Source organism: Syngnathus acus, chromosome 4 (assembly GCF_901709675.1).
Source record: "Syngnathus acus chromosome 4, fSynAcu1.2, whole genome shotgun sequence".
Classification (NCBI taxonomy): domain Eukaryota; kingdom Metazoa; phylum Chordata; class Actinopteri; order Syngnathiformes; family Syngnathidae; genus Syngnathus; species Syngnathus acus.
Genome location: NC_051090.1, coordinates 296,571 through 322,351, shown reverse-complemented (window position 1 = coordinate 322,351; position 25,781 = coordinate 296,571). Strand labels below are relative to the sequence as shown.

Here is a 25,781-nt window from a genome sequence, read left to right as displayed (position 1 = left end):
CAGCGGGAATAAAAGGGACCTAGTGAGCCATGATGTATCCTGATGGTAAAAGGCAGTCAAGTGTGCAATCTCATTCTGAACACCCTCACAGAACTTTGACCCGGGTCACGGAGATAAAACCTGCACTTGGGACTGACGAGTCAGCAAGAGAAGGCACACTGAGAGGAAGAAGTACACGATGGTGACCATGTGGAGCACAGCGGCAGCCCTCCTCTCATTCTACATGCTGGTAGGATGGTGGATGGATGGATGGATGGATGGATGGATGGATGGATGGATGGATGGATGGATGGATGGATGGAGCTGCTAGCTCGCCAGCTAGCTGGTAAAACCCAATATTCAAGCAGAATGCAGCTAAATCATATGACTTTGATGTGAAAACAAGTTTTAGAATGGTAAAAATGTAACGAGGTGAAATGACAATCGATAAAGTCGTCCATCTGGCAATTTGACCAAGAGTTACAGTAGTCGTGAGAAAGTTCTTTGGCCCCGGGTGAGCTTTAAATGGAAATAGGACATTGGTAAGGAGGACTGTGTGTGTCTGTGTGTGTGCGTGTGTGTGTGTGTGTGCGTGCGTGCGTGCGTGCGTGCGTGCGTGCGTGCGTGCTCAGTGTGTGCTCAGAGCAGCATTAGGTGGTGCACCATCTCGAATGCTGAGCAGAAGAAATGCGAAGCCATGTCCCTGGCTTTCGCCCAAGTCTCCATCCGGCCATCGCTCAGCTGCGTTGGCGGAAGCACTGTGGAGAACTGCGTGCAGAAGCTCGAGGTTGGCTCCCCATTTCTCCTCATCCCCCACCTTGAAGATAGCAGACTAACTTCATTCATTTGAATACGGCAATATGACTTTGTCTAAAATGGCAATGGTCTCCATAAATTGCTCATGGCCATATGGCGTTCCGGTTGCTGTCGTTCTTTCCGTGTGTAGGCAAACCAAGCGGATGCTTTGTCCATGTTCGCCCCCGACATCTACAACCTGAGGAAGAGCGCCTCGTTCAAGATAGCTGCCAATGAATCAAAGGCTGACGGTGAGATTGTTTATCTTCATGTGCAAGTCAATGGCCTCATATCACAAGTTCAAAGGGTAATTCTGGTGCATTTCTTTAATAGTTGCAAGCATGTGACCACTGTGATAAGGTTCCCTTTTCATTCCCGCTTTTTAATGAGACTTCCGACAAAATGTGAAGAACTCGGACTGGCTTGTCCCCCCCCCCCCCATCTTGTCAGTCATCTCTGAGCATTTGCACTGTCTTTGTCACCTCAGGTACCGGGGCGGCTTACTTTGCCATCGCTGTTGTGAAAAAGGTCAATTCCAGCATCAACATCAATAACTTGGCGGGGAAACGGAGCTGCCACACCGGCAAAGGCCGAACGGCTGGCTGGAATATGCCCGTGGGATATTTCATCGACCAGGGCTACGTGTCGGTCATGGGCTGCGACATCTCCAAGGGTAGGTAGCTTTGGTTGCTTGTTAAAGAAAGAGCCCTCACAAACACAAACTCGCGCCCTGATATTTGGCATTATCAGGCGTGGCCCAGTTTTTTAACAGCAGCTGCGTTCCGGGAGCAAACCAGGCCGGCGATCCGGCGTCTCTGTGCCAGTTGTGCGTGGGCGATGACAGTGGACAGCACAAATGCGAAGCCAGCAACAATGAACGATTTTACAGCTATGAAGGAGCGTTCAGGTAACTTACTCCGTCCGCCCCGTGGTTTCGGACAGACGAGACATAGATAGATAGATAGATCTTTATTGTCATTGTCACACATGTACAACGAAATTTAAAAGTGCCAACCGATCAGCGCATGAAATGAAAAAATAAATAGAATAAATAGAATAAAAGATAAAAAAAAAATACAAGCTAAAAACCCACAGAAGAACATACACAGACACAATCATTTACAATTTACATTGTAACATTTGTTACAATTTGACATAGTGCCTGCTGCGCTCGCACCATCAAAATGCGCTCCGTAGCCTTCATTTGGAAATGGAATCATGTTTGACGGACCTCGTCGTGCTCTCCTGACTTGACTTTTGATGGTCCCCATTAGGTGCCTCGCTGAAGGTGCAGGAGACGTAGCTTTTATCAAACACACTACGGTTGAAGAAAATACAGATGGTAAGTCGCTCCGGCCGTAGCTAGGGACAGACAAGGTAGAGAAGGACTTGTTCTTTTCTCCAGGTCACGGCCCCGATTGGGCACATAAATTCTACTCCAAAGACTACGAGCTGTTGTGTCGTGACGGCGGAAGACTTCCCGTCAGTCAGTGGGAGACTTGCAATCTGGTCCGCGTGCCATTTCGGGGCATCGCCGTCGGCAAACACGTCACGCCGTCTGTAGTGTTTAACATGCTTGCTGAGGGACTGGTAGGTCCAAACACATTTGAATATTGACCAAGAGATTTCAACTATTTTTTGGATTGTCTTTTTCACAAATGCATTTGATTTTTGCCGCTATTTGGGTGGAATATTTGAACTAACAGAAACATGTAGTGTCCTCTCAAAAGGGACAGGTCAGTAAGCCAAATTGGGTCAAATCAGGCTTCATATGGCTTCTTTCTTCCTTCCTTCCTTCCTTCCTTCCTACCTACCTAACCTACAGCAAAAGTCTGGATTCAACATGTTTTCCTCCAAACCTTACGGAGCAGGGACGTTGCTCTTTTCCGAGTCCACCGCCATGTTTCAGAGCTCCGAGTACGATGACCCTAAGAAATGGATGGGTCAGCTTTATCACGATGTCATGAGCGCCATGGACTGTAAACTTCCAGGTAGCCCGCCCGTCCGTCCACTTGTTTGTGTTTCCGATAGTCTATAGAAGCGTGTCTAGCTGCCTGCCGATCCATCAATAGAAAGCACTTTGCGGTGGTGCGTGCTGTCAACGGGCGAGCAGCGCAAATGTGCCGCCATGGGCGCTGCCTTTCAAGAGAAAGGGCTCGTTCCCAGGGTCAACTGCATCTACGGTGACTCGGTGACGGACTGCTTGGAGAAAATCAAAGTAAGTTGTTCAAAAGTGCCGACGTGAGACCGTTTCAAAGCACTTTGCCGCTTTATTGTCAGAACCGCAAAGCCGATGCCATTACTCTGGATGGAGGTTACATCTATACGGCGGGCAAGGACTATGGATTGGTACCCGCTACTGGAGAGAGCTATACAGGTGCAAAGAAGAAAGGGGGAAGCAACAAAAAAAAAAAAAAAAAAACCCGACCCCACAGACTGACAACAATTTCCACTCCTCCAGCCGATCGCGATGGCTCCAACTATTACGCAGTTGCCGTGGTGAAAAAGAGCAGCTATGACATTCGGAGTCTTGACGATCTCAAAGGCCGTCGCTCCTGTCACACGGGATTGGGTCGCACTGCCGGTTGGAACGTTCCGGTATCCACCCTGATTGAGAAAGGCTTGATCAGCCCTCAGCATTGCCAGATAGCCCAAGGTCAGTCAGTGTTTGTCATAGCAGAAAAAATGGGCCATCACTCACTGTGCGCAAATCATCTCGCCGCTAATGTCTCTGAATAATCTTTGTATTCCATGGCACCTAGCGGTCGGTGGGTTCTTTAAGCAGAGTTGTGTACCTGGCGCCAATCAGCCCGGTTTCCCTAGCAACCTGTGTGCCTTATGTGCGGGAGACACCACAGGGCACAACAAATGTGAGAAAGGAAAAGACTTGTACGACGGATACGACGGTGCCTTCAGGTACAAAAATGGGAGGGGAGCAAAGCTGCTTCCTGATGGCTCATTTGGAACATTTGTTTTCTTCAGGTGTCTGGCCGTGGGAGATGGAGACGTGGCTTTCGTCAAGCATTTGACCGTGTTCCAAAATAGCGACGGTACGAGCGCAGCCTCTATGGCACCACCACCACCACCATTTTCAATCACACCGAGCTTTTGCGTGCTCATCCAGGGAACTCGACCGAACCTTGGGCCACGGATCTCCTGTCCAAAGATTTCCAGCTGCTCTGTCCGCAAGGTACCAAAGCTGAGGTCACTCAGTATAAATATTGTCATCTGGCACGCGTGCCCTCCCACGCTGTAATGGTGCGCCCGGGAAAGCAACATCCACGCCATCTATGGACTCCTGGACCGTGCGCAGGTCGGTACTAGAAACCAAATATTGGAAGGGAGCCTAGCCTGCCTTGTGTGGGTGTTTTCAAATCAATGACATTCCACTTGACTCTTGTGTCTTGACAGACTTATTTTGGCAGTGACACAGCTCCAGACTTCCAGATGTTTGACTCGCAGGCTTACAAGGGCACAGATCTTCTCTTCAAAGACTCCACCGTGCGCCTCGTGGGCGTGGCTGACAGAAAGACCTACCAGGAGTGGCTGGGCCAGAATTACTTGGACTCACTGCTCAACATGGAGTGTAACTCATCAAGTGCAGGTAAACGTCCTTTCTGAAATGGCTTGGGATTGTTGCAACTGTAATCTGGTGACTGATGGTGTCTTGTAGCGGTTTCCTCGCTGTGGTTGGTGATCACCGTCGCGCTGCTGTGCGCCATGCTGACGGCCATCTGAAAGGCATGCTACGCAACGCAACTTGTCCCACTCCCTTCCCTCGCACTGTTCTCTTTTGCTGATCACTGGTTCTAGTAGAAGGATCCCACCGTTGTCAACTTTGAAAAAGATTTGTCACTTGCGAAAGAAAATTGTTCACAGAAGGTGAGCTGCCATATCAGAGCATATGCTGTCACCTGTTACATTCCAACCTCTTTTTCTCAAGGCGCTTCAGGGACGCACGCTTTCTTTCTTGCCATCACTAATCAGCCGCAGAAAAGTAGTCCTGATCAAAATAACAGCACCCCCTCCATATAAATGGAAACCGGCCCTTTGTGGCTTTTCTCTTTGGTGAATAGCTCAAGTTGTAGCTCTTGTTGTTAATGGTCCCCCCCCCAGTTTAAGCATTATTGATGTGTACTTTCTTATAAGCAGAGATTTATTTTTTATATGATGTTCAGATGCCATATCAGTGAATATGTACTGACTCGTATGATCTGAAATGAGTGCATTCTTCCTCTGGACAGAGATTTTATTTCAGTGTGAAATGATCAATCCTTGACTAATATTTAGTTGCCAGGCCAGTGAGTCTGCACAGGTATTAAAAAAAAAGCTATTGTATTAGATGTGTTCTCTCTCTTGTTCAAATAAATTCTCAAGCATCAAAAGACATTTGTGTGTCACGTACATACTGTATTTGATGCATGCAGTCCTAGTGAACTTTGATTCACGTCCTGAGCTGTGCAATAAAGATTTAAGAGAGCGATTGGAAGATATGTACTGTAAAACAGATTGGAACACAGTCATGGGTTACAAGTCATCACTCCATCTGTTAATTACGGGCAAACTGTTCCTTCCATCTGAGATAGGGCTTCCTGGATGGTTCACTATTGCATCTGTAAAGAGAAGGAGAAAAAAAAAAAAACTCATCCAGCCAAACGACTTTGTGGCACATCAATGTGGGTGCAAAATAGGTCATTGCTTGCTCTTGCATGCATTGGATGGAAACATTCAGCGTGCAAGCCCTCTTAAACCTACTGGTAAAATTGACCCTCCAGCTTCTATGCTGGTTGTGCTCATTTGGGTCAAGCTGGAGCTTGTCCCCAACTGACTTTGAGCGAGAAGCGGAAACGGGGCTGCTTTTAGAATCTGTACCGCACGCACGCACGCACGCACGCACACTTATACCTGCTTAAAAGGGATTGGCTTTCTCTGAAATGAACACTTTGCACATTTCCTTAATCTCCACATTTAATGATTCATTGTCTTTTTTTGACTCAAATTTATAAATACATAGAATAGAATAGATCTTTATTGTCATTGTCACACATGTACAAACCTAAATATGAACAGAAATCAACGCAAGATGTCAAAAATGCCTGGTGCCCAGGGTAGGGGGGGAAATGAACAGAGAAACAAGACAAAGACAGCGGTGACGTTACGTAAAATTATTTGTCAGAATGTGATAGTAACCTGGGATTAACATTAAAATAGTCGACGTGATTTACGAATTGCGTGTGCCCTGATTCACTTTACCACCCCTTTATATTGTAGTTGTTAAAGAGCACATCAACAACCACTTAGGTTAGGAGTCTCCAAATGAGCCCACTTAAAAAAATGGAGACCACCTTTTTTAATGAGGTAGTGGATACAGCAATCAGACTTCAGAACCTTGGAGAGCTATTTGCTTTCTAGTGACTGAGCGAGTGAGCGAGCGAGCGAGCGTATAGACTACACTGAGGGTGCCACCTAAGGGCTGGCTGGGCCTGCTTCGTTCCTTTTGAAAGGACTTGAGCACGTCCAAGTGGAGCCAGCAGAAGCCACGCTTGAATCAAACGTCAGTAGTGCTGATCTCATTTGATGATGTCATTCAGACAGACTGCAGCGTTCAGCATCCAGGGTGAGGGATTACTTTTTAACCTGACGGGATCCATCTTTCCACCCATCCTTGACTTCATTGACGAACGTCTCTCGGACTCTCTTGAGTCGTCTGCCGACGTCCTCCACGCCACCGGGAACTCGACCAGCCTCCTCTCGGACCTGCCGCAGCGTCTGGGACCTCAAGACCCGCTGGGAGGCGTCCCGGCCGACTAGCTGAGCTTTGGTAAGGGCGTAAACTGTGATCTGCGCAGCCCTACGGATAGGACGAGACTCTGCCAGCTTCTCGACGACATGGAGATTGTTGAGCAGCGAAAGCAGCATTCGAGAAAGCATTTTGGTCTCCGTGCTGCCTTCCACCCGTGCGCCCTCGAGTTTGGAGGAAAAGTGTAACTTGGCAAGCCCTGAAATGGTAACAATATTCAACTGAGGCGATGTACGGTACGGCGATCGTGCTGTTCTTTCAATCTGTCGTTTCAATCCCCAGAGCGAAGGTGACTTACTTGATCAAGGTGTCGAACGAGGGCGAGAATCCCGAGCCTGGTATTTACTTCCGGTTTTTCTTCTTTTATTGTGCTAACGGAAGTTTGTAAAGGGCAGTGCGACATTAGCGCCACCTATTGGTCAATGGCGCAAACATCATTGCTTGTGAAGGCCAGCTTTGCTTTGTGTTCACTTCAACACAGGTCATGGTGTGCTGTGAGACGTAAATGTGAAGTTAAATGTGAGCCATGGACCATGACGTGAAAAATAACCGTTGTGCTGTATAATAACAGTAGTGCTATATCAACTCCTAATCAAAAGGTGGCGCTGTTTCAAACGGCAGAACTCATTTGAACACATTGCTACTTCCGCTTCCTTCTTCACACAGCTCATATTAGGCTGACAGAAGTGTGGAGGCAGCCAGGCAGGCAGGCAGGCAGGCAGGCATCCATCCATCTGTAGGCTCGAAAAGCGAGACGACTTCAGTCATGCGGGCCTTTCTACTGTTAACGTTGACGGCGCTTTCGCTCGGCCCGATGCTGGTCTGCGGCTCCGAGAAGAAAAAGCTGCAGATCGGCGTCAAAAAGCGAGTGGACAACTGCCACATGAAGTCCCGCAATGGGGACGTTCTGAACATGCACTACACGGGCAAGCTGGAGGACGGCACCGAGTTTGACAGCAGTATTCCCCGCGATCGACCCTTCACCTTCACGCTGGGAAGCGGCCAAGTGATTAAAGGTTGGGACCAGGGCCTGCTCGGCATGTGCGAGGGCGAAAAGAGGAAATTGGTCATTCCCGCCGAGCTGGGCTACGGAGACCGGGGAGCGCCGCCCAAGATCCCCGGTGGAGCCACTCTGATCTTTGAGGTGGAGCTGCTCAGCATCGAGAGGAGATCCGACCTTTGATGAAAGACTACTCCCTCGCTCGCTCAGAGCGCTTCGTAAGTTATCGGAGCTCGACTTTTTGTAGCTTGCGTGCAGATCCAATGAAAACGTGAGATTGTTCCGAATATTTGTTCTTTCTATTTCTAGGAGATGCTGCTCCCTGTGATTAAAGAGCACATCTGACAGCAGTGAAGAAGACCATGTGTCAAATTGTGGGATGGGACTCTTCCAGCAGCAGAGCAATGCCTCATGTGCTCAAGATTGCTCAAATAAGAACTGATCCACAATTTTAAAAAAAAAAAAAAAAAAAACTGCAGCATTCCAATTAAGAACACATGAGCAGGAATATGTCTGCTTTCTTATTTTTAAGTTTGGCAGGCAATCTCACCTACTATGAGAATAGGCAACATAGCTTTTGATTACTTTAGCTACAATCTCACCTACTATGAGGATGGGCAACATCGCTTTTGATGACTGTAAACTGATCAAATAAAAAATACCTCTGGAAAAACAACTATTTACTGTAACGTACTGTATAGTTTTTCAAGCAACTCTTGTCACGTGTGCTAGTTGACAGACTGGTCGACCACTACTAGCTTCTGACAGTTGATAAGAAAACAACACATTTCAAAAGAAAAAAACACATATCCTTCTGCTTCGTTGCTCTTAGAAAGAAAAAAGTAGGCGAATTTCCCTCCGGGGATCAATAAAGTGGCAATCTATCCAATCCATCCAAGCGAAACCGTGAAGGTATGAGCGCTTCACACTCTTGTACAGTAGACGGCGCTATGCACCTGGACGCTGCTTGCAATCCGCATTAGAAGAAGAAAGCCTACGTAGTTGTCGTGCGACGCCAACAAAGAAGGAGCAGTTCGTATGTAGTCAGTCTGCTTCTCCACCATGTCTGTGAAATTGAATGCTTTAAATAGCGATTCTTACACCGATATAGGCTCATACAGAGACCAGCATTTTAAGGTAAGACACAATGCTGAATGTGCTGTGACAAAACGATACATTTTGGAATCCAAATGAGCGTGCCGCCCGTCCAAGCAATCTGTGCACTCTGCGGTCCCGTGTGTCTGTTGTTTGGCGATCGCTGATCCCGGTGGGGGGACAGCTTTCCCCCCCAAATCTATCAATAATGTGATACGGTCTTGCTGCTAAATTGCAACACTTTTGAGGCGGTCAAAGATGCGTTAACGTAGACGTCAATGCATGCAAATGATCCAATCCAAACAAGGCGACAGAGGGAGGAGATTCCACGAAGGGAAACCAAAAGGTACAGAACACTCGCGATTTGAGCCTATGACGCGAAGGAATAAAGACATAACGAACCGAGGTGCTGAGTTGGCAACCACGACCAAAATAACCACGATGGCAATACTTTGTGGTGTTTCCAGGGTAAGTGTCATATACAAGAGAAACTGCTGAAAGCAAGCCACACGCTCTACGTGGGCAACCTCTCCTTCTACACCACAGAGGAGCAGGTAAGAAACGGTCTAGAAATGAGTCATCTGCTCTCAATGCTTTGTGTTGCATCTTTCCACAATCTTTTGCAACCCCTCCCTCCCTCTTCTGAGCAGGTTCACGAGCTCTTTTCTAAAAGTGGGGACGTCAAGCGCATCATCATTGGTCTGGACAAAGTCAAGAAGACGGCCTGTGGCTTCTGCTTTGTCGAGTATCCTTTTCACCATGTTTGCTTGAACCTCGCAAATGAAGTACTACCGTTCCGTCATGCGTGCACGCATAATGCCTCAAACGGAACTTAACCCCAGCTGGTGTAGATACTATACGAGGGCAGATGCGGAAAATGCTATGCGCTTTATAAATGGCACACGTCTGGATGACCGCATGATCAGGACGGACTGGGACACCGGCTTTAAGGAGGGAAGACAATATGGTCGTGGCAAGTCTGGAGGACAGGTAAGCTCCTCTGAGTACCATTGCCAGGCAAAGTGACCAAATAAAACAAGCTCTTTGGTTGCAAGTGACACTGGACAAAAAGGCTTGCTTCATATTCCCTTTCTTCATGTTATTCTCTCAACTATTTCACTGATCCTTTGTGGCTCTTTTGTGCAGGTGAGGGATGAGTACAGGCAGGACTACGACCCAGCCAGAGGCGGTTATGGAAAGTTGGCTCAGCAGCAAAGAGGGCCGCAATAATCCGTCTTGGGTTAGGGTTAGGGTGATCCACCCCCTCCTCCAGTCATTATTTTTGATGTGTGGTGCTTTTGATGGATCAGACTCGTTCTATTTAAGTGCAGGAGGAATAGCGTGCCAATTAGATGTTTTTCACACCCAAAATTTACCCGAATGGAGGTGTTGTGTACACTGTTTTTTTTTTATAAAGCTCTATCTTTCAACCTCTGGTAACGCTGATTCATACTTTAGCTCAACTTTCATATCAAATGATGTCTTTGCTGCGCAGTCCAGAAAAGGCTCATGGCCAGATGTGCGAGGCGATTACCTCAGCACGAAGGAAATGACCATGCATGTTAAAGGAAATCGTTTTCACATCTTCATAAAAACCCCCGAAATAAATACATGAAATGCTAATTATTTTCGATACAAAGTAAGAAGGGAAATGAAAGAAATGGTTGAATAATTTGAAGAAAAAAATGTTAAAAGGTTCAAGTTTGGTTTTTAAGAGCAAATCTATCAACCTCTATTGCATTCATGAAGTACAGGGAAAAAGCATTTGAATCGACAGACAGACACACTGTTGATACTTGAATAGAATATATTTGGAGATGTGCTCTTATTTTTGCCTTCCACATTTTAACCAGTGAATCCCCTCTTGTTCACTGCAACCACAAAAGAAGTGACGTATTAGCACATATGCAATATCCAGATTGCCACGGTGTGCCACTCACCTTTTTCTCTGACAGTATACATCGCGATTGTGCCAGCTTTAATATGGTCAGTAACATGACAGTGAAGCAGCCATGTTCCAGGATACTCGGGCCGCATTTTTACTGTCTACAATCAACACACACAATAAAGGGACGTATGTGTAGGTTAGAGGGAATTTGATCCAAAAGTGCCCTAGCGACAGACGGTAAGATTGAGGCTGCAGCTAACGAAGTGCTTTACCTGAAAGGTGGCTGGAAAAAGTTGAAAGACATCAGTGGTGTGCGGGCCTCCACCCAGCTGTGGGTTGTTGTTTTTTTTTTGTTGCCATATTAGTATCGTTCCCATCTGCCAATGCAATTTGTCCATACCTTATATTCCACGCTGTGCCCATGCCAGTGAACACCGTGCATGTCCACCTCAGTGCCCATGCCCATCAGGTACCAGTAGACCTTATCTCCGACCTCCATGTTCAAGCCCTTAAGGTTGGCGTATACAAAGCCATTGATAGCTGAGACGACACAGAAAAAAACAAAAGGAACGCTTTGCAATTCAATTCCAGTGCAGTGCGCTCGATGGGCTTTCCTGACCGTGCATCTTGTTGCTCTCGATAAAGTCTTGGGCATCCTTCAAATTTGCTCCAGGGCTCCTGATGTACGCCCTGATGTTTTCATCCAAATACCAGCTCTCGTTCTCATCAAATACCAGCATCAGCAATGCAAACTCTTCGATTTCTTTCTTCAGGCCCAAAGTCCTTGAAGCAAACAGTGTGATGACGATGTTACATTACACAAGCGCCACTTGAGTCTTTGTAAATCATTGCCATCACGCAAAAGAGCTCATTACGAAGCGTCCGTATGCCAAAAGGCTTACCTGGCCCAACTCCGTCGACAGATGACCAGAGGACCGATGAGACCGCTGTACAGGTCCTGGCAGACAGGGAGGTCAAATGTCAGAGCAAGAACCATTGCATGTGTGGCGTGATGAGCACACCTTGGCAATGTCCACTGTGGAGTAGTATGCTGACACAGAGCACTCTTCTTGCTCCGTGGTCGGTCCTGTATTCTTTGTAACGTACCACTCGTAGGTGTGAGTCTCACCTGTCACGCACGCACAGCAACTCACCAACATTGGCTGTGAACTATGTACTTGTGACATTGATTTAGTCCAAACAATCGGATGAATCCATCATTTCAAGTCACCGAAGGTAGCCAAATCAATGCCTTGTGCACTTTGCTCACTTACCGGGATTGGTGCGGTAAACGTTGGGGCTCTCTGTCTTGACTCCATGGGCGTGGATGGAATACGGTCTGGATGCCATGTTCTTAAAAACCACCTTGACTTTGTCTCCCACGCCAGCATGGATCATTGGACCTAAGAGAGCAATACCAGATGATTTAGTAACCAGAATGGAGACAAGCGTACCATAACAGCATGTCAAACAAGAGCCTACCCATAATGCCCAGATGTTCCATGTCGGCACCTCTTTCCACCTGCTTGTTGAACTTGTCGTTTGTGAACTGTCGATAAACCACCTTCTTGTAGCGTGAGCCGATAAAGCCGCCCGCTTGGTCAAGGAAGACGGAAGCTGGACTGCAGAAGAAGAGAAGAGGCACGTTTCATTTGTGCCACTTTGAAATCGTATTTGAATTAGAAATAACTTTTGACAAATTACCTTTGCTGACCGTGAAACATTTCAGCCTCCCAAGTACGATTTGGAGAGTAATCCCAGTCCATCTCCATGGCAGCGATGTAGTAGGTTTTAAAGTGGTACATGGTCTCACCCTGGCGCTGCAAAAAGTTGCATTTCTCCACCGTGTAGTTGGCTCTCATTCCTCCACGGTAGTGCGCGATGGTGGGTGACGCCACTTCAAATTGACCTGAAAACACACACACACACACACACGAAGAAAGCCAGATCATTTTTACAAATTGTCATGAAGTAAATGAATAGGCTTGATTATTTGGTGTGCTGACAGCTAATCTTGGTCCGACGCTGACACGAGCACTCACCCATACTGTCCGGCTCCATGGTGACGGTGCGCGAGATGTGCGGAAAGACAGAAATTGCGTCCAATCTGTTCTGCCGAAAGATGAAACGGTTTCCCTCAAAGTAAAGACTGTTGATATCCGTTTCGGAACCCAGTCCCGACAGGTGCCACGTGACTTTGTCCCCCTTACACATGGTCAGGCCTCGGAGGCTCCCGTACACATAGCCGTTGATGGCTGTGAGAGAGAGACACGATTCCACAAAAGTTCCAAAGATGCGAAAAGAATCAGTTGAAGTACAGTAGTTGAGTATAAAGGTCTACGATGCCTACAATGCATCTTGTTGCTCTCAATAAAGCCTTCATCGTCCTTGTTAACAGTGGCCGGAGCTGTGGCGAAGGCACGTATTGTATCGTCCAGATACCAGCTCAGGTTTTCATCAAACACTGTGGCCAGCAAGTGAAACTCTTTCTTATAGTTCTTCTGTAAGGCGGACAAAGTGGAAAGATGTTGCAGGCCATTAAAAGAAGAAAAAAAACGGCCATTCAATCAAAATCCTTAGTGACCACATTTATGACGTTTTCCATCTTTGCTGCGCAAATGTGACGCATTGTCAACATCTTGCGCTTTCTCTGACCTGAATCCCCTTCTTCAGAGAATTAGGGCGGCAGACGAGCATGGGTCCGACCAGTCCCGAGTTGGTGTCTTTGACCGGGTCTACGCCCGAGTAGTACAGGTAGGTCAGACAGTCGGCCTCTCCGTGCACGGGCCCGGCACCCGCAGGCACAAACCACTCGTAGGTGTGCGTCTTGCCCGGTGCCACCAGAGCGGCCGGAGGAGGCGTCACTAGCCCTGCAGGTGGTGGGAAGGAGGGAGGGAGGGAGGGAGGATCAGTAAGGATGACAAGAACAATCGCATCAAGGCGCTCGTCACTTACTTTGTTCATGTTTTAATTCCCTCAACTTTTTTGCAGTGTAGGACTCTAAAGCAATGAAGAGCAAATACAGCGTCAGCAGTCATGAAATGAAAGCTCCGGGAGACAACGACGGACCTTCTAATTCATTGTGATAGAGCGTCCCGTCTTGTTCGATACTGTACTGTACTCCGTGCGGCTGCATCGAGTAAGGCCGAGTGGCCTTGTTCTTGAAGACCACCTTGATACTGTCTTTCTCTTCGGCTCGCAGCACGGGACCTGGAGAAAAACGAAATCACCACATTTGCGCTTGCACTCAAGTGGGCTGAAGTCTACTATGGACTTTGCTGTACGCGCATTCTTCACTCTTGTCCAAAGTAGGCCAAATTACCCAGAATTCCAAGGTGTCCCTCCTCCGCTGTGCGTAGCATCTTGGTCAGAAAGGAGCTGTCAGTGTATTCCACATAGCGCACCTTCTTGTAGCGACTTCCGATACGATTTCCACTTCTGGTCACAAACGTGTCTGCCTCGCTGCACAAAGACGCAGAAGCTCTACCGCGCATGTGTGTGTGTGTGTGTGTGTGTCGCGTGTTTACGTATCGTGACAAACCTAACCTGTCTGTCGGCAATGTGGGAGCGTAGTCCCAGACCTCTTCTTCTGCGGCAATAAAGAACTCTCTGAGCTGACCTTGCGGACGTGGTTTGTGGACATTTGGGAAACATTTTCTGATCTCAAATATGGCCTGCATACCACCTACAGCAAAACAAAAGCCATGGCAGTCAGTTGAGGTGAGGTGAGGTGAGGTGAGGTGAGGTGAGGTCAGGTGAGGTCAGGTCAGGTCAGGTCAGGTCAGGTCGGGTCAGGTGAGCAGGACAATTGCTGTCTGAAATGGTCCAGTATATGACGGCGATGCAGCTATCAAAAGCGAGGAAGAGCGAGCCAGGCTGACCCATCAGATGATCATTAACGGTGCACGTCAGCAGCCAGTGCCCGGGGTTGTCCGCCACCATCTCGGCCGTGGTGCTGGAGCCGGGGAAAAGACTGACCGTGTCTGTGTGGTGATTTTCGCTCATCAGGATCTGCCCGTGGAAATGAACGGAATGCATGTCCACCTGTCGGGTGCGCAAGATTGGCGCTTAGAGACAGTGAAGTGAAACTGGCAGAAGCAAAAACAGGAGGCCCGTTACCTCATTTCCCAAGCCAATCATATGCCAGTGGATCTTGTTTCCTTGGCACATACTCAGTCCAGGTAGGTTACCATACAGAAATCCATTGATACCTGTGGGGACAATTTGAGAAGATACAATGTACGTACGTATGGCCGCACACGACACGAGAATTGAGCCTCTCATCTTTTTTCACCATGCTCTTGTTGCTCTCCATGAAATCTTCCTTCTCTTCAGGCCGCTGGCAGGGTTTGTGATATGCGTCCTGATGTTGTCATCGAGATACCAGCTGAAGTTTTCGTCCGACACCAAGAATACGAGGGCGTACGTGTAGTCTGCTGCACTGTCGCCGTGCGTGTCCACCAGCGTTCCTGCGCAAAAGACATCGAGATTCGTTTGACCGCGGGCCGGCCGATGGACCCGCATCGCAATTGTCCGGAGGTGCGATTGACCGTTGCCCTGCCATTGGCTGCCTGCCAAGCGGTATCCAGGCCACCCGTTTCCAATTTGGAAATGGCCCCCATTCGACTTCACGCCTTGAACTCATCACCTGACAGCAGCGGCACCAACCAATACGGAGTTCCAACTAAGCGAAGGGGACGAAGCGGCAAACGGGAACTAGCCTACCTTTCTTACAGAGAATGAGGGGTCCAATCAAGCCTGAGTTGATATCTTTGGGAGTAGACACGTGCGAGTGGTAGAATCTGCTCAGGCAGTTGCTCTCGGTGGCTTTGGGGCTGTGCGAATGGCGTAGAGTCCACTCGTACGTGACGCTGGTACCGGGAGCCACCGAGTCGTCGCCCTTCATCTCGGCCGCTGTGCCGTCTGGGTACAGTGCCCCTAAAGACAAGATGTCAGTCAGCCAGGCTCAAGTCAAGTGGATGGAGAAGACATTTTTGCCCCCCTTTTACCCTCGCTGCCTTTGCTGTAGTTGAGTCCGTGGGGATGGATGCTGTACGGTCTGGACGCCGCGTTTCTCAGGTGGACGATCAAAGTGTCGCCCTCTTCGGCCATCAACAGGGGTCCCAGGTAGCCCAACCAGGCTTGCTTCGCCACCTCCGTGGCGTACGTGGCATCGCTGTACTGCTTATAAAGGGCCTTTTTGTAGGTGGAGCCGATTCGCTGCGGGCCCTTCTGGAGAAAAACGGCAGCTTCGCTGCACACACAGAGAGGGAAAAGCATCTAGGAATAACGGTCGTCGTGACTCCGTCCATTCATCCTTTTTTGATGGCACACAAGGGATTCTTTGGACAAATCCAAGCAGAGCCGCCATTGCGCACTCTTAAGCTCTTCCTGAAGACTTCTCGTCATTTGTAATCATCCTCTCGTCATTTTCACCCGGAACCATGACGTCGTTATATGCCGTTTTCCTCCGAGCCCTACGTCAGGGAACGGAGTGAAATCAATCTAAAGAATGAGAAATAAACCTACTCATCTTCTTGGATTGTGTTGTTCTGGATGAGGTTCATCCCACTGGGTGCGTAGTTCCAATTAACTTCTTCTATCCTGAGGAAATATTCTCTCCTCATTCCAGAAATGCAGAGCGGTGCATAGCCCAGCAGGATTAAAACGAACAACAGCAACTTGCGCTCTTCGCAGTGTGACATTTTGACCACTCGCTCGCTCGCTCACTCGCTCACTCGGTCTTTATACTTGCTCAACTGCCCGACTGCCGGTAAGAGTCAATAATGCTTCGAGGGTTCACTGACCAATTGCCACCATGACCCCGTGTTCAACTTGCGCAAGACCTGAATAATGTTTAACCTGGAATTCTGTTGCACTTTTTACGACGGCATTTCAGCCTAATGTCGTTATTTTGATTCCATTTCATGTTCTTGCCGCTTGTATTCTTATTATGATGTGTAGGTTGTCATGCTTTCTGTCTGCGTGTGTGTACTCGCCCCTCCCTTCCTGTGTCTACTCCCAATCAATGTACTCATAATCACAGTCACCTGCCTCTCTCTCTCTCTCTCTCTCTCGTTACCTGCTCCGTATTTAAGTCGTGTCTGCGTGTCGCTCCCGGTCGGATCGCTGATGTCTCTCATCTCTTGTCTCACGTCTCTGTCAGTTCTGTTTCGGTTAGCCGGTCTTGTCGGTCCGTTGACTTATGTTAGTTTGCCGGTTCCGTTGGGGCTTGTTCCCTGCCTTATCCTCCCGTCTAACTCAACTCCCTTTTCCCTCAATAAACCAAGCTGGTCCGAGCTGCATTTGGTCGCCCCTGCTCCATTCCCATCCGTCCGTGACAGTTGTCTGGTTTGCAAGTGTCTTGGGTGCTCATTTGCCTGCCTGCCTGCCGGCCTGCCGGCCTGCCGCCTGACAGCCAGCCAGCCAGCCAGCCAGCCAGCCAGCCAGCCACTCGTGTCTTGTCCAGTTGTGCCTCGTTGTCTCGTCCATTTGTTTGGAGTTAGCACCCGCGATTTCCTTCAACTCCGCATGATGGAACCAATGCTTTCACCAGCGCACCAAACAAGTTATGAGTGAGGAAGATGACATTTCTATCAAGTGCGTTGAACAGATTGTTGTAAAAGGATCTCTGCAACAACTGGAAACTTGTCCTACAATCCGGGAGACTCCAGTGCACAGTAATATGTACTCCGAAAAATTCCATGATATGAATGGACAACTTAGAAAACACATAGGAAGCATCGTAGGTTTATTAGTATTTGACTGAATTGTGTTCATTTTCTCATATCGGTTGCCAAGAGACTAAATATGAATTTGGAGTTGTTTCATCAAAGAAAATCAAAGTGTTGCTCAACTTAGCAAGCCTATACGTATCTACCTGAAATGGGCATCTTCTGAGCGCATTTCATGCATAACGTGGACCGCAAATACGGATGTGTTCAAAGCAACGCAATCTAGCCGAGCTGTAACTCTTTGGGTGCTCTTGTCTAAGCATTCAAACTATACTCCTGCTTAAAGCAACAAGGCCGACAGACAGCGTTGACCAAACCGCTGGCCAGCTGCAAGAGGCACAGCATAAACTCCAGCAGAGCCAGGCCCAACAGCACACACAGAAGAGTCACGTTCCATTCCACCACGCGGAGCGGCTGAAGGCACGCGGCCCACGACTCGGGCCGCAGCAGATACCTGAAAGCCACGAGAGAAAGGCGTAAGACGGACTTGACGTCCATCCCCGCTCGTACTGTTGCCGCTACCTTCCTCCTTGATCCGCGAAGGGGTACGACCACCCGAGAGAAGTGAAACACTGGGGACCCTGCAGCAAGGCCAGGCCGGAAATGACCAAGCAGTAGCTGGCCCCCGTCAGGCCCACCACAGCCGCCAGCACTGATCCGCACATCTGAGGAATTCAATACATTCGGTCCGTGCAGCACAGATGTCCAAATGGACTTTATGCGGAGGCTTGCCTTAATACTCTTTGTTTGTTTCTTTGTTTGTTTCTTTGTTTGTTTGTTTCTTTGTTTGCTTGTTTGCATGTTTGCATGTTTGCATGTTTGCGTGATTGCATGTTTGTTTGTTTGTTTGTTTGTTTATTGATTCATTCTGGAAGAAATAAGAAGAGAGGCAGCTGCACTTGACACACTTGCACAAACAGCAGCTGTGCACGTGGCTCGACTTGTGTGCCAAGCTCACTCAGTGTGTTGCGTGTTAAGCGACAAAGGCACCCTTGTTTAATTACCACGCTTGGATTAGCATTAGCATACCACCTACCAAAGGACCTCGTGTAATACTAGCGTCGAGACAACTGCCGAACGGGATACCTTTGTTGTGTTTCGAGAGAAGAAAACAAGCACATGGTTCCGTTTCAATATTGATCATGAATCACGTGTGCTTACCATCAAGCTCTCGTTCCAGCAGCAACTACATTTTCCCAAAGTGCTAAAGGTTATAGCAGGAATCAGCATCTAAAACACAACACACGCTTTAGACTTCAAATGACAAATAAAGAGGTGAGATGCAATGTGAACCATGGATACACATTGAAATGTTATTTCTCAACCGTGGGTGGGTGGCTGGATGGCTGGATGGATGGATGGCTGGCTGGCTGGCTGGCTGGATGGATGGATGGAGGGAGGGAGGGAGGGAGGGAGGGGTGAATGATGGTGATACTTTGATATTTCTCTTCATTTTCCACGCTTCCCTGGCTGCCCTGCGTCACAGGAAGTTCACTCACATCCTAAGAGAGGGAGTGAAGTTCCCAAGGTCTCCCTTTTTTCCCACGTGTGTGCGCACACACACACACAAATCATTTCAGACAATATGGGAAAATGAGAAATCAGCTCAATTGACACCGCGAAACCTTGTTTGTCCTTGTAACGGACATACTGATGAAGGAAACGACTCCACAATGTAAGTCTTGTTTGGTTGGGAAAAATATACCCTCTCATCTGTTTAAAGCCAAAGAAAGGGAGCAGCTCAGAAGGAGAAGAAAACCCACAGATCAGATCAGCCAGCCCCATGAACAGAGCAAAAGGATCTACTGAAAAAAGGTCAAGACATTGAAAATATAAAGTAGTTCTATCAAAAGAAACAACTATTTCTGAAAAGATGCAATATGGAATGTTGTGATGATTCTATCATATAGCGAATGAGTTAAGAAGTTGCACTTTCTGACTTACCAGCAGTCCTCCGCCTCCCAGTCCGCCAAAGTAGCAGATGTAGCTGGCCAGGCGCCCCTGCTGATGTATGTCATTTGCCCCATCGGAAACAACAGCAGCAGATTGGCCAGGATACAACAGAGGGCCAGAGGTAACAGAGCCAGGCCCAAGACCTAGCGAAGCCCACCGAACAACACATGGGAAAATCAACCAAAACTGCAAGAAAGGACCATCAAATCGGAGCGACAGCCAAGCAGGCCAGCGGCGGCCCAAGAATCTGTCCGAGCAGCTGGCTGCTGGGCTGTCAGGAAATAATCCTCCCCCTTTTCAGCCACTTCTACCGCTAAACAAATAGGCCAGGAAAAAACACAAACACACACACACACACACACACACACACCACACACACTCAGGAAACAAGCTGACCAATAAGCTGCAGGAAGTTTATAATTAGAAATATGAAAATCTAACAGGAGATGTGTTTGTTGCTTTCTCTTGAGGTCTTACAAACAGCCTCAATTATTATAGACACATTGAGTTTTTCAAATGAAGTATCTTTGAAATGTTGACTATTACTTAATATGTGCCTTTCCCTCTGGATCAGAGTTGCACAATTTGTCAGTGGGTCTCCAGCGGACAAAAGGTCACTCACTACATGACCTCCAATGTCGGCATAGGAGCGCAGTTATGCACTTTACAATTAGGGCTTTACAATTGCCTCGTAATCCCAATTGGAATGCACCGCAGCCACAGCCACAGGCACAGGCACAGGCACAGGCACAGGCACATGGCACAGTCACAGCCACAGGCACAGCCACAGGCACAGGCACAGCCACAGCCACAGCCACAGCCACAGCCACAGCCACAGCACAGCCACAGCCACAGCCACAGGCAGGTCTAGATCAAGCCATGCTAATCTGGAAGCCCCGCATGCTGCTGTGATTAACAGGTGCAGTAAAACACAGAGATAGATGGATATGATGACAAAAGACACGTCACGAGTCTCCCATGCTTCTATACCCTGGGCTTGCTTGACTATTTTTAGAACCACGTCGCAGAAGAAGAACGCTTAGCTTCACCAACATGAGATAACGCCAGGTTAACCGAGCCCCCGTTGCCGCTCCTGTACAGTAGGCGGCAGTATGACCCAAAGACAACAAAGTAAAGAAGAAGGACGAGGAGGGGAAAGGGAAAGCGTTGTGAGCGGCCGGCACCGTGATAGATCAGGAGGAAGAGAGACAGGAGCGTCAGTAAATTGCCGAAATGGTGACCGCCCGCCTCATTCTGGCGTTTTCGATGACACTTATCAATGACAGAAAGTAGATTCGACTTCCACCGAGTAAAGCCTTGATGATAGGGAGGGGCGGGCGCGCAGACCCTCAGCACACAATGGAATCCTTTACTCTGCTAACTATAGTCAAACAGAATGCAACAAGTTCAAAGTCACCTTGCTGAGGTCATCCAAGGTCATCACTCTCTGCCCCGGTAGAAAGCTTGCGTTCCACGCTCCCCCGATTCCCATTGGACCGACGGCGTGTGTCAAATATTCAACATCCTAGCTGCAAAGCGGCAGAAAAGGGACTTAAATGATTGCATACATGCGCTTTCCCGTAATTATGACATGAGTCACATAACTAATGACAAACTTGTCTGATCTCATACATTCTTAGGCCCTTGCTCACTGATAATGGCTGGATGGTGACATGTAACCTGTCATGTCTGTGTGGCAAAGACCAAAAACTTGCTACAGACGACATGGACGCCAGTTTACACACAAACACACAGACAGCAGATCAGCACATCACTATTAATTGGTTGTCGAAACAATAGGAGATTTTTGTTCATTTTCATTGTCCAGCAGCCAGAAGAAGAAAGATTGCTTTTACTCAGAGTATGCGCTATGATAGCCAGATCATTTGCAGCATGAAGCAATGTCATATAACTAGGACTATAAATTTGTGTGTAGTTCCACAGAACCATTTTTCATGAACAAATATATAAAAATATATATATAACATGTTTATATATATATATATATATAATATATATATACTATTATATATTAGCATACACTCAGACATCCTCACAACATGGGCCACACAAAGAAGAATCAAATTTGCTAATTATTCCACATAGTTGCAAAAGCGATGATGTATTGTGTTAAAGGTTTAATACAAGACCTGGACGTCTCACTTGAATCAATAGGCTTGATAATAGTCCATATCGTATTGATAGGCCAGACAGATGTCATTTTATCTTTTGGTGACTCACCAAAGCTAGCTCTGCTGTCATCGATCAAATGTCTTTGTCCGTCCTAACCGAACCCAAAAACAAATGGTAGAAACATTAACCCAGTATCTTCACTTGGGTTTCTCTATACACACACACACCACACACACACACACACACACACACACACACACACACAGACAGCGCCCTGCCTCAGTGTGTTTTTGCATGAAAGCAGCAGCCAGTGAATGCACGCCTGTTTGCTTTATTGAGCCTGCACTTGTAAAAATGTGAGGTCACCAAAAAAGCTAGGCGGGCGGGGCACGGGGGACCTACTATAAAGGCTGAGCTCTCGCATCCTCCATCCTGTCTTGTAGTCTACATGGTGACAGATGTCATTTGAAAAGCTGCAAAAACTGCTAGATTTGCCCTTTTTTCCCCCAATCTGGTTGCTCTTGTACAACAGTTTGAACGTTGTTTCAAGTGAAGGTTCACTTGAAATTTGGTTTGGTAATCCGCCACGACGAGGACGACGACAATGTGCTCCGGGGGGCTTGCCAAGTGTCTGGGGATCACGCTGCTAGCCCCTGGCAATTGTGTGTGTGCTGTGCAACATCCTTCTCTTCTTCCCTGGTGGAAAGATTGTAGAAAGGGAGCACATCACTGAAGAGGTATGGTACTTTGGAGGAATTTTTGGCTCCGGCATTTTGGTAAGTTTCTTTTCTTGACGCCGATCCACTCACATCGTACAGTTTACGTGACAATTGAGCTTCGGCTTTTCTCACCATTCATTTATGTGACTGATGGATATTGTCTGTATTCAGGGTTTCATTTGGTTATGTCCAATAGTCCTTGCTGAAAACATACTATATATATATATTTTTTCCCTTTAGTCTCTTGTGCAGAAACACGACATTTCTCATGGTGAATACTTGGTTGTTTGCATCTAAACGACTCAAATGTGTCTTTTTTTTTATTTATTTTTTTGGATTGACGGCAGATGATTTTCCCAGCCCTGGTCTTCCTCGGTCTGAAGAACAAGGACTGCCTGCGGTTGCTGTGGCAATGAAAGTTGCGGGAGGAGGTTTGCGGTGTGGTGTTTCATGTCTCCGTTTTCATCCATACGTAGACATATAGTGGTAGTGATTCTGGAAAAGTCCAATGGCCGTTCTCCCCGTACCTCTCCTGGTAGATGTTGAGTTCCATCCTGTTTGCGGCCGTCGGTGTCGTAGGAGCCGCTTACTCGGTCATCGTTTCGGCCGTGGCCGTAAACCGCGGACCCCAATGTCTGGCTCTACTCAACAGCACGCGAGCGTGGACGTATCCCTTCAGCGACGGGTAGGACGAAAGCATATGAAGTTCACAATTGAGTGTGAAAGCGCATATTACAACATAGACATGTACGTATGAATGTCATCCACAACCCAGATGACATTGGATGCATCTCCTTTTCTTCTTTTCTCATCTGCAGTGATTATCTGAGCAACTCAAGCATGTGGTCAACCTGTTTGGAGCCAGTTGGTGTGGTGTCATGGCATCTGTGGCTGTTCTGTGTTCTGCTGCTCATGGCTTTAATCCAGATGGCCCTGTGTGCCGTGCAGGTGATAAACGGGCTGTTGGAGCCCTGTGCGGGGACTGCTGTGGATGCTGTGCTGGGGTAAATCCCTTGTAATATAGTACACTGGAGCAGAGGTGGCCCAGTCTGGTCCTGGACAAGCCCTATTCAGCCTGAGTGAAATGAGCAGCTCATCTGCAAGCTTTTCGGAAGCCTGTCGAACATCCTGATCGTGCCAATCAGGTGGGAGGGAGGGAGGGAGGGAAACTTCTGAAACAGGAAGAGTAAGGTCTTTCAAAGACCACACTTGGGCCACTCTGCACCAGACAATTCCTATGTTTGAGAGTATTGTAAGATTTCTAGTACACCATTTCATTACTATTCACATACGTACTTCATCTGGATAACAGCACTGTGTGTTTTCTTCTCGAGACGTTTGTTTTTTTATTTATCGATTTATTTATTGTGTATTTCATCATGTATTTCAGAATGATGGAGCTGTGTGAGCATCACTCGTCAGCTGAGATCACCTCACCTTTTGGCAGCGTTTTTTTTCTGTATTCTATTTTAGAAAGAGGATTTTGACAAAAAGAGCAACTTGATTACAGTGTAATGTACACGACAAAACACTGGTAAAATGACAGAGGTTGGACTGATAATGTGTGTTTTTAGATTCACTTATGCTGTCTATTGGAATTATTGCAATATCACGGATATTTTCAAACACTGAATAAAGCATTTTTGTCACAATAACCAAACAGAGTGACCTACATAATGATTTCCTCGAGGAAACTTGGTATGGACTGTTCCCTGGTGCTCTCTTTTGGTCATGTTTTGATCATCCTTTGTGGTCTTGCTTCCAAAGTAATTTGCACTAAATAAATATTTAACATGAAATATTTGCATCGGTTCATATTCAAATGAGGAGGGGAGTAATACCTTTGTGACATAGGGAATGAAAAATGGATAAGTAGGCAGAATATTTTGATCCAGGTTTATCAAGAAATGTTTACTTTTTTTTTTTTTTTTACTACTTCAAAATGTGAGCAAAATAGCTCATACCAAAGCAAAAAATCATATTTTCTACAAAAATCTGAATTAATACATCTTCGTAGGTGTCTGTCCTTTTTCTTCGTTATTTTGGGCGGAACTTTGTTTTCAACAACCTGTTTGACACGGACGTTTTTGACGGCGGGCGTGTTCGTGTCACCAAAACCTAGCACCCTTGATGGTTGTCATAATATGCCGATTCTTGTCTCTGTCAGAGGTAATTGTGTGATTCTTAATTCTAGTACAGTTTTAACTTTGTATTAACCAATTCAGAACGGATGAAAATGCGCCATTGTGTCCTGTCAAGTCGTTTAGAAAACGCAGGATTTGTTTTAAATTTGCTTAAAGTCCGGACGTCAACTTGATAAAAAAAAAAAGATGCAAATTGAGAATATATCAATCTTTTGACATACCATCTTATTTAGTCTTAGTCTTTAATACTTTTAATCTCATTTATTTCTGAATTATCTTTTTGCATTCATATATTTTTATATGAGCTAAATTGTGCATATTCAACCCAATGAGTGAATCTGTGTACATCTTTCTCTAGATGCTCTCTGTTTGGTTTAGAAAAAGCACCCTCACTGCCCAGAAGGTAGGTATTTGTAATAACACGTCTTTGTTTATGACCACGGTGAAGTCATTGAAATGTAAGTCAAATGTTGACACTGGATATCTTTTCTCAGCTGTCGCACGTGGCTGGCCGCCCACCACAATGTTGGCCATCGTCACTTCTCAAGTTACCGATGCTGGATCAGGCCATCAACGTGCCAGCCTGGCCTCCTTAGCACGGTCTGGACTTTCCGGGACAAATCTTGTCCTGGTGAGTTTTGCGCTTTCCTCGAGGACACCATTTCATGCAGTTGGCTTTTCCCGGCCAGGAAAGGATACTTCCACTCATCGGTTTGTGAGGCTGAAGAAGCGACAGCCAGCCCGAAGCTCCTCCTAGAGAGCTGGACCTGCTGCGCTATGACATGAAGGACTTGTGGAAGAGCCCCAAAGCGGCTCTGTGGCTAGGCTTTTGCGGGACTGATCCCCTTTGTTGCCCCTCCTCTCGTCATGGGCGTGACTGAAAGTTACATTCCCGACTTGCCTACGCTCAGTTGGCCTACAGCGTCTCCAATCGTTTCTTCTTTCCTGGGCGGCGCTCGCTGGGGCTACGCCCTCCCCGAGGGCAGCCCGGCCAAAGCCGACTGGCTCAACTTGAGCAACAGTGTGGTTCCTTCCCTCTTGGCCTGGGTTACCATGCTCCTGGCTGAGAGCATTGTTCCTGCAATGACTATGGCTATTATGGCGCTGGGAATCTCCCTTCACTACGATCTGTCTCTGCTGCCCACTTACCCGAGCTGGTTTAAAGCCCTGCGCGCCGTCTTGAGCGTCGTGGCGTTTTTTTTTCCCTCATGGGCACACTCGTTGCACATGGAATGTACCCGGAGAAAAGCTTTTTTCAGAGTGAGAAACAGTCTCGTCGCGTGAGAGTTGTGCAAAAGGTTGGTCGTTGTCGAGTCAAAGAGAAATGGCACTCCAATGTGAACATACGGTGCATTTGAAATTCAATCGATCAAATCAACGAATGAAATAAACGATCGAACAAAATCACTGAGCTCGAAGAGTTTTCGTCAGCCCATTTTCAATTTCGGAGCATTGAAGTCTCTATCTAAACTTTGCCACCGTTCCGTCTGCAATGGATGGATCCGACCAACTCGGGAAGAGTGACATGAGTGAGGTAAATG

General features: G+C 47.3%; 7 protein-coding genes and 1 long non-coding RNA gene across 8 annotated transcripts; 6 read left to right on the top strand and 2 right to left on the bottom strand.

Moving 5' to 3' along the window:
* The first annotated feature begins 605 nt into the window (after positions 1-605).
* LOC119122251 (melanotransferrin-like) lies at positions 606-4,788 on the top strand. The gene is given in 16 exon segments (XM_037250555.1): positions 606-766; positions 926-1,025; positions 1,262-1,447; positions 1,525-1,681; positions 2,049-2,116; positions 2,180-2,364; positions 2,600-2,765; positions 2,847-2,992; positions 3,055-3,151; positions 3,236-3,430; positions 3,537-3,690; positions 3,757-3,824; positions 3,899-4,041; positions 4,043-4,087; positions 4,186-4,378; positions 4,448-4,788. Coding segments are annotated over 16 exon segments (2,058 nt in total). The 5' UTR covers positions 606-676; the 3' UTR covers positions 4,513-4,788.
* A 2,488-nt stretch (positions 4,789-7,276) lies between these two features.
* Positions 7,277-8,047, top strand: LOC119122279 (peptidyl-prolyl cis-trans isomerase FKBP2-like). The gene is made up of 2 exons (XM_037250610.1): positions 7,277-7,792; positions 7,884-8,047. Exon 1 carries the CDS (start codon positions 7,341-7,343, stop codon positions 7,755-7,757), a length of 417 nt encoding a protein of 138 aa, XP_037106505.1. The 5' UTR covers positions 7,277-7,340; the 3' UTR covers positions 7,758-7,792; positions 7,884-8,047.
* Positions 8,048-8,554: 507 nt separating this feature from the next.
* On the top strand, positions 8,555-10,264 carry ncbp2 (nuclear cap binding protein subunit 2). Its single transcript, XM_037250616.1, has 5 exons — positions 8,555-8,711; positions 9,137-9,223; positions 9,320-9,414; positions 9,521-9,659; positions 9,816-10,264. Exons 1-5 carry the CDS (start codon positions 8,637-8,639, stop codon positions 9,897-9,899), a joined length of 480 nt encoding a protein of 159 aa, XP_037106511.1. The 5' UTR covers positions 8,555-8,636; the 3' UTR covers positions 9,900-10,264.
* Positions 10,265-10,463: 199 nt separating this feature from the next.
* LOC119122284 (ceruloplasmin-like) lies at positions 10,464-16,293 on the bottom strand. The gene is given in 24 exon segments (XM_037250618.1): positions 10,464-10,540; positions 10,610-10,715; positions 10,830-10,886; positions 10,958-11,097; positions 11,177-11,340; positions 11,460-11,515; positions 11,580-11,686; positions 11,832-11,960; positions 12,040-12,179; positions 12,262-12,466; positions 12,600-12,812; positions 12,908-13,058; positions 13,213-13,427; positions 13,513-13,557; positions 13,627-13,767; positions 13,880-14,019; positions 14,104-14,242; positions 14,439-14,601; positions 14,677-14,774; positions 14,857-14,883; positions 14,886-15,026; positions 15,283-15,495; positions 15,567-15,811; positions 16,087-16,293. Coding segments are annotated over 24 exon segments (3,237 nt in total). The 5' UTR covers positions 16,263-16,293; the 3' UTR covers positions 10,464-10,514.
* Positions 16,294-17,292: 999 nt separating this feature from the next.
* Positions 17,293-19,428, bottom strand: LOC119122274 (transmembrane 4 L6 family member 1-like). The gene is given in 6 exon segments (XM_037250605.1): positions 17,293-17,745; positions 17,814-17,956; positions 18,453-18,521; positions 19,236-19,297; positions 19,300-19,386; positions 19,389-19,428. Coding segments are annotated over 6 exon segments (585 nt in total). The 5' UTR covers positions 19,414-19,428; the 3' UTR covers positions 17,293-17,546.
* Positions 19,429-21,826: 2,398 nt separating this feature from the next.
* Positions 21,827-23,130, top strand: LOC119122272 (transmembrane 4 L6 family member 4-like). Its single transcript, XM_037250602.1, is given in 7 exon segments — positions 21,827-22,026; positions 22,028-22,153; positions 22,444-22,491; positions 22,493-22,534; positions 22,636-22,781; positions 22,915-23,057; positions 23,060-23,130. Coding segments are annotated over 7 exon segments (606 nt in total). The 5' UTR covers positions 21,827-21,981; the 3' UTR covers positions 23,116-23,130.
* A 1,020-nt stretch (positions 23,131-24,150) lies between these two features.
* Positions 24,151-24,807, top strand: LOC119122289. Its single transcript, XR_005097825.1, has 3 exons — positions 24,151-24,265; positions 24,599-24,643; positions 24,735-24,807. It is a non-coding gene; the product is annotated as an uncharacterized LOC119122289 (long non-coding RNA).
* A 176-nt stretch (positions 24,808-24,983) lies between these two features.
* On the top strand, positions 24,984-25,677 carry LOC119122277 (transmembrane protein 69-like). Its single transcript, XM_037250608.1, is given in 3 exon segments — positions 24,984-25,067; positions 25,069-25,434; positions 25,437-25,677. Coding segments are annotated over 3 exon segments (573 nt in total). The 5' UTR covers positions 24,984-25,022; the 3' UTR covers positions 25,599-25,677.
* The last annotated feature ends 104 nt before the right edge of the window (positions 25,678-25,781 follow it).

Excerpts from the sequence above, each read along its gene's own strand:
- LOC119122279 (XM_037250610.1), top strand. The coding sequence starts at position 7,341 with ATGCGGGCCTTTCTACTGTTAACGTTGACGGCGCTTTCGCTCGGCCCG.
- ncbp2 (XM_037250616.1), top strand. The coding sequence starts at position 8,637 with ATGTCTGTGAAATTGAATGCTTTAAATAGCGATTCTTACACCGATATA. Across the intron at positions 9,415-9,520 it reads TGTGGCTTCTGCTTTGTCGA|ATACTATACGAGGGCAGATG; the intron begins GTATCCTTTTCA and ends CAGCTGGTGTAG. Across the intron at positions 9,660-9,815 it reads GTGGCAAGTCTGGAGGACAG|GTGAGGGATGAGTACAGGCA; the intron begins GTAAGCTCCTCT and ends TCTTTTGTGCAG.